Source organism: Alligator sinensis, unplaced genomic scaffold, assembly GCF_000455745.1.
Source record: "Alligator sinensis unplaced genomic scaffold, ASM45574v1 scaffold222_1, whole genome shotgun sequence".
NCBI classification, from domain to species: domain Eukaryota; kingdom Metazoa; phylum Chordata; order Crocodylia; family Alligatoridae; genus Alligator; species Alligator sinensis.
In genome coordinates, this window is record NW_005841912.1 from 1,106,253 (window position 1) to 1,118,873 (window position 12,621).

The following is a 12,621-nucleotide window of genomic DNA, read 5'->3' on the forward strand; positions in this document are numbered from 1 at the left end:
ATACTATCTTACAATGGAGTGAATTAGTATACTGCACCTTAATACTGGTGCACGTGTAGATGATGATGCTTTACTGAAGAGTTACTTAGTCGATGTCCCAGAAAACACAAAGATATAGGATGCAGATACACCCTATATATACATATGTCTTATAAATATATATAAAATGATGTTAGCAGAAATTTTCATTTATGAATTTTCACTTAAGTACCAATATGCATATTTAAAGACAATATCGGGTATATGTTTATGTTTATAGTTTAAAATAATTATCAGAAGAAAAATTAGTACAGAAACAGTTTCTGAAGTATTTTTATTTTATAAAGTACAGTTTTGTTGAATGGAAGAAAAAATAAGCTTTTCCATCTCTTTTTATGCAAGCAAGCTACGATCTACCGGAAAACATCAATGGCTCTTTATTAAAGTAAATGAAAAAAAATCTCAACTGAGATACAGGGCATGTCTACATGAGTTGCCGTGTTGCAGGAGTAACAAGCTACAGTGAAGTAGCTCATTGCTACGGCAATGTAGCATCAGTGGACATGAACTATGATGCCATTGCTACGGCACAGTAGCTCGTTGCTATTGCACAGTAGGGGCAGAAACAACTCATGCAGCACCAGGATTGTGCAGTACCAGAGGTTAACGTGCAGTCATTTAGTAGCTGCTAAAGCAAGTACTAAATGACTGTGCAGTAACAACTGTACAGTAGGGCGCATGTTTAGACGCGCCCACGGAGATGTAAACATTGGCCCAGTCTGACTTCCTTTGGCTGAAGCTGGAATAATCCCCGAATGTTAGTAATGCACAAACTCATCATCAAAATGGCTTATTACTGGTATTTATTGGTATCCTAATTTTGCTTTTACACTGCATTGAAAAAAATAAGCGATCATTAACATTTTAATTCCCTCTCTCAACCCAGACAACATATCCTATTTTCTCAGGTTTACCTTTTTATACCAATGTCTTTCAAATATGCTCCTCTCTAATGTGACAATTAAAGTTATCAACAAGAATCTCACAGGAGCAGGACTGGGATTTACCTCAGGGACTGAGAATATAAACCTGTTCTCAGGAGGCAAGAGGGAGAGTAGTTCTGTTTTAATTCATGTATTTCATTTCTGATAGTTTGTTCCTCCTTTTTATTGTGTTATCAATAACACTTAGGAGAATAGTGTTATTATATACATATTTATATAGGGCCTGATTCTCATAAATGGTTTATGCAGAGCCACTTTAAGGGATCAGGACATAATATACACAAAGCATGCTTAAAAAGAAACATACATTGCACTTTATTTTTATCAATACATTTGACTAAGATTCTGGATATTGAGAGAAATGTACACTGGCCTCAGTCTTACTGCACATAGCTCCCACAGATTTCTGGGTGCATACTCAAGGTCAGAATCTGGCTCCGTGTGTGTAAGCTTTTGTTTTCATTTTGTTAAACATACTCACTTAATGTAAGTCCTTTTCATTTCAGCACTACCAGCAAGTCAAATCTTAGATTCCAATCTCCCATTCTTTGTGAATATAAAATTCCTGCTCACAGCAGCAGAAGTTTTGAATTTCTAAGGAATGCAAGTTAATTTTCAAAAGTGCATACGTGTTTTAGAAGCATAAGTCCTGTTTTCAAAAGTGAAATAGCCCTTAGAAGCCTAATTTCCACTGGATTTCAGTAAGATCTGGGCTCCTAATAAATGGAAACTAACCTCCAGCCACGTATGGCACTTTTACACAGGGATGGGGAGCAGCATTTGAAATAAAGAGTGGCTCTGAGAGCCGCTCTAATTAAAGCGCCATCCCGTCTCCTGTATCAGCATCCCCATGCTTAAAAATGGTAGCAGGGGTGCTTGAACTAAAGTTTGTTTGACAAGCTTTAGTTCAAGCGCCCCCACCACCATTTTTAAGCATGGGGACACTGATATACAAGACTCAAGGAGGGTGCTGGAGCATGGTAATTGCCACTCTCCAGCAGACTCAATTAATCAAGTCTGCTCCAATGCGCTGGCATTCCAGCATGTTGGAGTGGCCTCCACATTTGTGTATCAGTGCCCATAAGTATTTTTTTTTAATGTTACTGCTAGTTCTTTATGTTAATGTAGATTTACCCACAGAACAATACAGGTGAAAGCTGTAGCTGTGATTTCTTTTACTCACAATTCAGCAATAGGAAGTAACATAAGATAGCGTAACATTTTGTACATAATCCCATTCAAATATTTCACATGAAAAAATAAATAAAATGTAGAAATAAATAATTTGTAGTAAAAATAAATGTTTTGCATATCAATAAATAGAATGACTTCAATTTTTTTTTAATGCAGCAGCTATTTTCTAGAGGATGAGTTTTTTAGCAACGAGGAGTGTGTTCTTCAGTAGCATTGCAACAGTCATGGGCCCTACTCCTCCTGGTACTGGAGTGATAAAGCCAGCTTTCTTCTTCACCTCTGACAAAAAAAAGAAGAGAATGATTTTCTGTAAAATTAGTTACAAACTACAGTTTTTCGTTAAACAGCCCCAGTTTGGTAAATTGTACACAAATATATAGTATCATCAGCCAGAAAAGTTAGGGAAGCTCAGAATCACAAGTATTTTTATTTGATTGCATTTCTGGAGATTGTTAGAGAAAAGAAAAATTAAATTCCCTGCCCAGCACTTTCTTGAAGCTTCCCCTCTCATAGGTTAGTGACCTACTACTGGATACCCCCTCATATTCCAGCAAAAATAACACTCTACGGGCATGGACATATGTTCTGTTTGAAGCACTACAAACAGTGATGGATCAGATATGGCGCCCACCAAATTACTTCAAAACTGGCTAAACTGCAGAAAAAAATGACCTTCAAGAAAGAGGAACATTTCTGAAGCATTTCATTTTGAAGCGTTTCATGCAATGTGGGCACTCTCCAGCAGAGTGTGATAGGGGGTTTCTCAGTCCTTCAGTATCCCACAGTGATCCAACTCCTTACCCCACTTGGAGTGGGGCAAGAAGTTAATGAGCACTCTCTTGTCTTCAAGCTCCTTCAGGGACTGGAAACTAAGCAAAGAGCTGGGATTCCTGCTCCACCACTACATGCTTTTGGAGCCATTCTGAAGTACTCTGATACATTTGTGTGGTGGTAGGGATGGGAGGGTTATATGGGGCTAAACACTTGTATGACACTGAAGTGCTCCAAGTTTCAAGCAGTACAAATTGGAGCAGAGTTTGGAACACTTCAAATGAATATCTATCCATACCCTGGCTTTTTCACATGCATGAAAGAAAAGGGTAATTTAAAACTTCCTCCTACATCGGGAAGAACATCTGCTCATGCCTTGTATATAGGTAGGCCTGGCAGACTTCAATTTTAATCTTTTTTATAATTTCAACAGCTAAAATCAATGCTTATTTTTAAGCATTTACTTGATTTTTATTGATTTAAATTTTCAGGTTTGCACAAAATTAGGGTGTGGGGGCAGACAAGTTAGTAATGACAGCATACTGTGAAAAGCTTTATAAATCACATTAAAATATATAAAAGTAAACATCCATAAATCAATAAAGCATACCTGCTTTAAATCATTCTGTTCATTCATCAGGAAAGAGTCAGGCACGCAGGGACCAGAAGAGGAGGGCAGTGGCACTCCAGAACTCTGGGAACACAGGGAGAGGAGGTGGTTGCCCAGCATGGGGCAGGAAGCAGCTCCCCACAGCTCCTTAGGGGGCAGGCCCTGCCTGATGTGAACCAGCGGAGGGACAGCCTACCCCCTTATCATGGCCTCTTGCCCCTCTGGGCATCATCGGGCCTTGGGCGCACCTCCGCACACCCTGCTCCAAGCACACAGGGGCTGGGCTGGCCAGAAGCTCTGGGAACGCTGGGAGAAGCAGTATAATCGAGGCAGGGCACATGGGGGTGCTCCTCAGGTTCAGATGCTGCTTCCATGCTGCCCGAAGGGGTGGGAGGCTGTGGCCGTCAAGTGACTGGACCGCCCCTCCACTGGTGCCTGCCAGGCAGGGCTCACCCACAAAGGGACCACCGGGAATGGAGAGTTGCTTCCTGGCCCCAGGCTAGGTAACTGTTGCCTCTCCCAGTGCTTCCAGAGCTCCTGCCTGGCCTGGCCCAGCCACTGCATGATCAGGGCAGGGTCCAACCTCCTGGACCCCAATTATGCAGGGGCCAGCCCAGGCTTGCTGGGAGTTTGGTACCCAATCCCTGGTTGGGACCTAGACAGAGCAAGCGACTGGTGGACACAGGACTCCCAGCTGCCAATAGTGCCGTCCCTCCAACCTCCCCTCCCAGCACAGCCCCCAGATCCTGCAGCAGCTCCCCAGAGAAGTGCGCAGGTGGCTTAAGGTGAGCTCCCCGCACTCCACCTGCAATGGCCGCCGTGTGTGTGTGTGTGTGTGTATACGTGTGTGTACGTGTGCAAGCATGCATGCATGCATGCTATCCCAGATCTTTTTTTTAACATCTCCTTTCTAGAACTTTCAGTGATTACCAGTGGAAATATTTTTCTGTCGGTCTGTGAGTGACAGGTCAAATCTATATTTATCAGTGTTTATCAATAACAATCATGTCCTGCCAAGCCCATATACAGGGCATGATTTGACTGTCACTGGATGCATCTACACAAGAGTTTACTGCAGAGAAGACTAATTAGCTCTGCAGTAAATCTTGGTTTCTACATGTGTAGGGCTATTAGCCTGGAGTAACTAGTAAACTCCGCAGCAGGATAGTACTTGTAAATACAAATACTATCCTGCTGCAGAAGTTTTAACTCCAAAGCAGCGCACATGTAAATGCTGACCCAGCTAGCTGGGGCATGAGGGTACGTCAGTACAGGGGATGCCTACCAGCCAGCCCCACAGTAAGTTACCCTCTTGCCCCAGCAAGCCCCTCCACAGCACGTTGAGCCAGGTCAGAGCAGCCCCGGCCTGCCAGGCTGACCCTCCCATATCCCTTGCTAGCAAGAGCTGCTCTGACCCAGCTCGATGTTTTGCGATCTCAGCCGCACGTGTAAACATGATGCTGGGAGCAATAAACTCTGGTGCGGTAAGCACTGGAGTTTATTACAACACATTAATATGCACGTGTGGACGCCCACTGAGAGGCAGCCATCCTTGCAGTACCACCAACAGTTTCTCTCATGTAAGGGCCCCATCCTGCTCTGTGTCTATGTAGAGTGCCTATAAAGACTTAAGTCAAAGAAAATTCTACATATACATCAACAATCCAATAACAAAATTGACAGGTTAAACAAGGTTGGGGCGTGCCTAGATTACTCAGGGAGGAATACTAACAACAAACACCCATGGCATTAAAACAAAATCCTTTAAAGGAGTCTAATGACATGGAAAACATGGTAAGCATCGCATGTTAAACTTTTACACTATGAGATAGGATTTCTTGAGACAATGTGCTACTCATTTATCGTTTTTTCATAAAATGTGACTGGAACTTCAGGTTAGCCACTTACATTGGAATTGTGTTTAACTGACTTAAAGCCCAACAAATGAAAGAATGGGATCAATAAATGATCTGCTTTTGTGGTTATTTTGCCTGGCAAGTCTCTTTCTGCACTTCACTGATCAGATTAGGACAGGGGACTTGGGATTTTTTAAAAATTGTATTCTTCACTAAGGCCATGTCTCCTAAAGAACTGATATTGCTAACTCAAGAATAATTTCCAGAAAAATCAAACCATGCTTGCTTCTACCAAATACATGAAAGGGAGGAAGTCAACTGAAATTCTGTCACTGAACTGGACTCCATACAATGTCTGAACTTTACATATGTTGGGGAGTAGGGGACAGAGATGACTAAGATGAGCATTGCTTTTTACTGGACCAAACTCAAGCCAGGTGCAAGTGAAGATATCTCTACTTGAATCAATAATAGACCATTACATGAGATTCCTAGAGATTGAGGGCTGAAAGATTAGGCAATCAAAATGTGAGAAAAATAAAATCACTTAACAATGTTTCAGATATATTTCTTTTAAATGTCCATGGTGACCCATTGGCAATTAAGACAAGTGATCTTAGAAAAAGAATTATCAAGAGAAAAAATGAAAAGCTAAATATTAATTAATATGCTATTTAAAAAATTGCTTTTTATCAAATGAAAGTTTTCTCTGCATACTGTTTCTTCAACTCACAGGGAGAGCCTGATTCTGCATCCACTAAAGTAAAAAACAAAGTTCCCATTAAGTTCAATCATGAAGGATCAACTAAGGAAAAATATATCAGTGGTATGCAAAGCAAAATAACTTTAAGTTACTCAACGTATTAATGCCACCAGTCATGTTATTAAAAGACTGTAGAAAGATAAACTTAATTTAACAATCATCTTAGACATTAGCTTGATAATCTTTAGGTTTAGAATTAGACTATCTTAGAAACACAAATTATCTGGTGTCTTTTTACTAGTATTATAATTTGATTAATTTACAGAATTTGGTATGTATTCTTTTATTTTCCCAGATAAATATCATAATTATTGAATGGAACTGTGCCCATGCCTGATATTAGCACATATCAGGACTGTTATACTATTTTAGAAGTAACATAGTATACATTAAAATAAAACACTATTTTAATAGAAACAAATTTGTTTCAAATCAGTAATATTTTAGAATGATTAAGTACATTCTTTGTCATATATTAATGACAAAGATGTACAATCCACAACCTGAGGAAATTCTTCTTGAAGTCTAGCAATGTAAATCATGCAGAACATTCATTATTGTACTGAATCTTCATGGAAATCTGCCTCAGAGTAGGACACAGGTGCCTTTTTATATTGGTTTACATATAATCATCAACATATGGTTTATTTGGAAAAGGTAGTCCAAAGACCAGGTGCCTAAGTATGCAAATAATATCCTCTAAACATAAGTGTGCATTTGCAAAATGGTAATTTCAGCCTGGCAAGTCCCTAGTCAGAAAAATAAAAATGAGCATGATGAATGCATATTTTTTCAGAGCTGAAGGGGTGTAGGTTGTAGCCGTGTTGGTCTAAGGACATAGGCAGACAAGGTTCCTTGGGTGAATTTGATATCTTTTATTAGACCAACCCAAATAGCTGGAGAATAGTTATTAAGCAAGCTTTCGGGTTCAAAAACCCTTCGTCAGGCTAAGGAAGCTTCAGCAGTTGGTGTGCGCTCTTCCTGGATGGAATGAAAAGTAAACAAGCCAGGGGCTGGGCTGGGCTGGGGGGTCAGTTGCCAGACAGATTGTAATGTGTCAAAAATCCAATGTCTATGTTTAGTCCCTGATCTCTAGTATCCAGCAGGTTGATGAAATGGAGCTCATAGGCTCGTCTCTGGGAAGTGTTGTGTAAATTTCCCTTGAGGATCAGGACTGAGAGATTGGAGAGAGTGGCCCTCCTGTGAGAAATGTGCCCCCACCGATAATTGGGTATTTCTATCTTTGATGGATTTCCGGTGTGCCTTCATTCTGGTGCGCAGTTGTTGTTTGGTCTCTCCTACATATTTTCCATCTGGGCATTTGGTGCACTAGATGAGGTATATAACATTTCTGGAGGTGCAGCTGTAAGATCCAGGAATGCTGATGGCTCTGTTGTGGGGTGTAGTAACAGTGCAGGTGGTGGAGATGTGTTGGCAGGTTTTGCGTTTCTTGTCCTGGCACGGTCTGGATCCTTTTGGTGTGTTCTGGGCTTGAGGAAGTTTGCTTCTGGTGATGAGGTTGGCGAGGTTCGGTGCTTGTTTGAAGGCTAGGATGGGTGGCTCTGGGACCGGGTGGCACTCATCCTAGCCTTCAAACAAGCACTGAACCTCGCCAACCTCATCACCAGAAGAAAACTTCCTCAAGCCCAGAACACACCAAAAGGATCCAGACCGTGCCAGACAAGAAATGCAAAACCTGCCAACAAATCCCCACCACCCCCACTATTACTACACCCCACAACAGAGCCATCAGCATCCCAGGATCTTACAGCTGCACCTCCAGAAATGTAATATACCTCATCCAATGCACCAAATGCCCTGATGGAAAATATGTAGGAGAGACCAAACAACAACTGTGCACCAGAATGAACGCACACCGGAAATCTATGAAAGACAGAAACACCCAATTATCGGTGGGGGCACATTTCTCACAGGAGAGCCACTCTCTCTCCAATTTCTCAGTCCTGATCCTCAAGGGAAACTTACACAACACTTCCCAGAGACGAGCCTATGAGCTCCATTTCATCAACCTCCTGGATACTAGAGATCATGGACTAAACATAGACATTGGATTTTTGACACATTATAGTCTGCCTGGCAACTGACTCCCCAGCCCAGCCTCTGGCTTCTTTACTTTTCATTCCATCCAGGAAGAGCACAAACCAACTGCTGATACTTCCTTAGCCTGATGAAGGGTTTTTGAACCCGAAAGCTTGTTTAATAACTATTCTCCAACTATTTGGGTTGGTCTAATAAAAGATATCAAATTCACCTAAGGAACCTTGTCTGCCTATTTTTTCAGACAAACTTAGGTACTAGATTTATACATTTGGCTCTTAAAGTTCTAAATAGATTTGTATAGCATAAGAGTCCAACATACAGTTTGAGATAAAGTTTATATATGACCAACCTTACAGTACTGAACAAGGTATAGCACTGTCAATTACTTTAGGTTATTTCATTTCCACTTTTAGATTGTGTAGAAGCTTTCTCCTCTGAATGTCACTCCCCAAAGACTGCTGAAATACTGTCCTAAGTATTTGACAGCTCGGAAAACATAGCCTTCAAACTGAGTGCCTAAGTGGGGTTAGTTATTATTTTGCAGCTTCTTCAAAGTCTTAAAGATCTTTCTTTGATTCTTCACAAGAAATGAAATGCAGGTAATTTCCTTGACAAACAGGATACTCTGGTATGGAAGTACTCTTTATTTCTAGGTTTCTCTACAAGTTAAACACTTCAGATGCTCAATAGGGGCAATCTCTCATATTAAGCACATGTCTAAACTTGCAAGTTGTTGTGGGTCTTGTGAATTTATTTTAAATAATCAACAACAATTGTTGCCTGAGCAGTGTATCCACACTGCCTTGCAATCAATCAATTGGCACCATTGCTCTTTACAAAGCATGGTGTAGGCACCAATGAGTTCTTGATGGCTGCTGAGTCCAATGTGCAAGTGCTCTGCTACCCCAGTTAAATACTTTACTTTGAGAATACTACAAGTACACAGTAGGGCTGCATGAAATTTTGCCCAGTGTTTCATTTAAAAGATGTTTCAATGAGTTTCGAGCTCAAAACAGCAAAATCAAAACAAAACAAAAGCCTTTGAAACAGCTTCAAAATGAAACAATGGCACTCGAAATGTTTCAAAACTTTTGAAACATTTCGAGTTTCGAAGCCAGGCTTACTTGGCTTCAACGCTGGTCCCAGCCAGCAGCACCAGCCTCATGTCATCCGGCAGGCAGATTGGGGACTTGCCCACACCCCTGGGAGAGCTGTGGGGGTTGTGTCGGATGCCTCCTGGGGGTATGAGCCCCTGATTTGCCTGCCAAATGACAGGAGGCTGCTGCTGCTGGCTAGGAGCAGTGCTGGGCGCAGCCCACACCCAGCACCAGGAAGATCGGTGCTGCTGCTGGTCCTAGCTGGCAGCAGCAACTTCCTGTCATCCGGCAGGAAGATTGGGGACCTGCCCGCACCCCTGGGAGGAGTCAGCAGAGCCCTGCAGCCCTCCTAGGGGTGCGGGGGGCCCCCAATCGGCCTGCCAGATCACAGGAGGCTGTTCCTGCTGCCTGGGATGGCACTGGGCACAGCCCGCACCCAGCATCTGGAAGATTGGTGCTGCTGCTGGTCCCAACCAGCAGCACCAGCCTCCTGTCATCCAGCAGGCAGATCAGGGGCCTGCCCACACCCCCGGGGAGGGCTGCAGGGGCTGTGCTATACTCCTCCCAGGAGTGCGGGCCTCCATCTGCCTGCCAGATCACAGGAGGCTGGTGCTGTTGGCTGGAGCCTGCGGCAGCACTGATATTCCTGGCGCAGGTTGCAGAATAGCCTATGGGCGAAATGTCGAAATAGCAACAAAACAGCGAAACAGTTTCAATGAAACGAAACGGAACAACGCTTTTGAAATGAAACAAAACTTGAAACAAAACACTGTTCTGTCAAAAGAGGAGTTGAAGCGGAACAGTGCTATTTTGCACAGCCCTATAGTATTAAATTTTTCTGAAACAAGTGCTCGGCAGAGATCCCTGGGTGCTAGCTAGTATCATCATAAGCGTTATGGGATTCTTTTTGCAGTGCATTGTAAAGTACATAAAAGAAGGAACTGAAATTGTGGGATATGAGATCACACCACATAATCCTCATGATTCCTTTGCACATTCCAGCAACCAGGCCTGAGTTTCCAAATATCTTAGCACCACCCAAATTAATATCAGTGAGTCTCTCACAGTGATTCACCAGGCCTTGCACCATGAGACAGCAGAAGTGCATCCTCTTGTTGGCAAAGTCTATGATCTGGAGCGGAATGCAAAGAATAGGTTGCCAAAAGTCTGTCTGTGAAAAGCCGTCAGAGGCCTCTTTTGTATTGCCAAACTTTGTGACACAGCAGAGCAAAAGCTTCCTCATAGTGCTGCAAACCTCAATGATAAGAGCCCCAGTAGCTGATCTGTGAACCCCAAACTGGTATTTACAGACAAACACCAACTGCAGGTGGCAATGGCAACATCCTTCGCCATGCTGGCAGCAATTCTCTCATGCTGGTGTTCCTCAACTGAACTTCCAGGCTGAATCGCAAGCTTAGATTTCTAAGAAAGAACCTTTTCATCCTGAAGTTCTGCCACTACTTCAGAAAAAGGGAAAAAGAGGTTTATATTCCTTGTTAACTTTGTGTGTTTTTAGTTTACCATATAATCTTATATTTCGTATAGATTATATCACCTTCATATTTCTTATGAAGTGAGGCTGAGAGCCATGGGACTCTTCCGCCTGGAAAAGTGCAGGCTCAGGGATGACCTGATGGCTGCCTATAAGTACATAAGGGGTGTGCATCAGGATATGGGGGAAAGTCTGTTCACCAGAGTGCCCTGAGGGATAACAAGGACCAACAGTCACAAACTCCTCCAAGACTGTTTTAGGCTGGACATAAGGAAAAACTTTACTGTCTGAGCCCCCAAGGCCTGGAATAGACTGCCTCCAGAAGTGGTGCAGACACCTACTCTGGACTCATTCAAGAAACATTTGGATGCTTATTTTGCTGGGATCCTTTGACCCTAGCTGACTTCCTGCCCCTGGGGCAGGGGGCTGGACTTGATGATCTTCAAGGTCCCTTCCAGCCCTAATGTCTATGAAATCTATAATCTAACCACCACTTGCTGTGGAAGGTGAGAGACATGAGTCATTCAGTGAGAGACATGGGCCATTCTGTTTTTCTCACTGCTCCCCCTGGAGAAAATAAGTCTACAGATGTTCAGGATTTTTCTCCCAAAGGAAAAATACCCACTCCCAGAAAAAACAATTTAGGAGCAATCACAGTTAAATCACTCCCAGTAGAGTTTCTTCTGGGGAGACTGAATTTCTGTATAACTTATCCTTCTGAGAGAAGCTGCAGCACAGTTCTCCAATATCCTGGTGTGTTTTGTTCCTACCCACCTATCTCTCTCCCTGCAGAGACAGTGTGTCACTCAGGCTGGACTCTACCTCTCCGGCTAAGGATGGAGCAGAATATGCCCCCTTCATAATTCCACAATGTGCTACAGGGAGACACTGGCTGACTGAACAATTTGGGGCAGTCTATCAGGGCAGCCCTGTGCACTACTGCTATCTGTCACCAGGCAGACTGAGGAAGACTGCAGAGCATGCTGAAATAAGTCAGGGCCCCTTGGCTGTGCAGCATCAGCACTGCAACCTCTCTGCTCTTCAGGGGCCCAGTATCTGAATGTCTGTTCAGGCATCTCTCTGTTTCTTTTCTTGAGAATTCTCCCAGGTCATTTGAACATTTGTATATAGTCATGGGCTCATCAGGATCATCAGTGGACAGTATGTTCCACAGTTAACAGCATCAAACCACATAGGAGAGAGTGTCCAGATTTTAGCCAGTTTTTCAAAAGCCATTTTCAGAGACTTAACATTTCTGAAGTGCTTCTCTACAAGCACTTTGCTGGTTGAGGCACACCAGTATTCTAGTTAAATACTCCTAGCATAGAACCACAGAAGAATAGGGCTGGAATGGACCTTAGGGGTGCATCCAGACAAGTATGCAAGTGCCTCTTGCAGTGTCTCAAGCCCCTTTGACACGCTTCAAGAGGCACATGCGGGAACAAAAAAACATTCCCCGTGCTGCAAATTTATAGTCTGGGGGCAAAATTAGATACCCGGCTATCCAGGGGACAAAAAATACCCCAGGGGAAAAAAGCAGGGCAGGACATGGTCCCTGGACCATGCCCTGAGGCAACTGAAGGCTCAGTCCTCCACAGAGACATTCCTGTTAATGCAGCCCGGTATGCTTTTGGCTATTTCTTTTCTTTTTTGCAACAACAGCAGACTGTTGGTTCATATTCAGCTTCTGGTTTACTATAAACAGGGTGGCCATATTATTTTGAAGGAAATCTGAGATGGGGTAAGTAAATCTGGGCTGGTGAGCACCACACAGGCCTCCCTCCCGGCCCCTCC

At 43.0% G+C, this 12,621-nt stretch overlaps 1 protein-coding gene across 1 annotated transcript in view; it reads right to left on the reverse strand.

Moving 5' to 3' along the window:
• Window positions 1-1,928: 1,928 nt before the first annotated feature.
• MTHFD2L (methylenetetrahydrofolate dehydrogenase (NADP+ dependent) 2 like) overlaps window positions 1,929-12,621 on the reverse strand; it is a 59,709-nt gene continuing 49,016 nt past the window's right edge. The window contains exon 9 of the mRNA XM_014517502.2: window positions 1,929-2,456. Coding sequence (XP_014372988.1) covers window positions 2,344-2,456 — 113 coding nt within the window. The 3' untranslated portion in view covers window positions 1,929-2,343. The remainder of the gene's footprint in view (window positions 2,457-12,621) is intronic.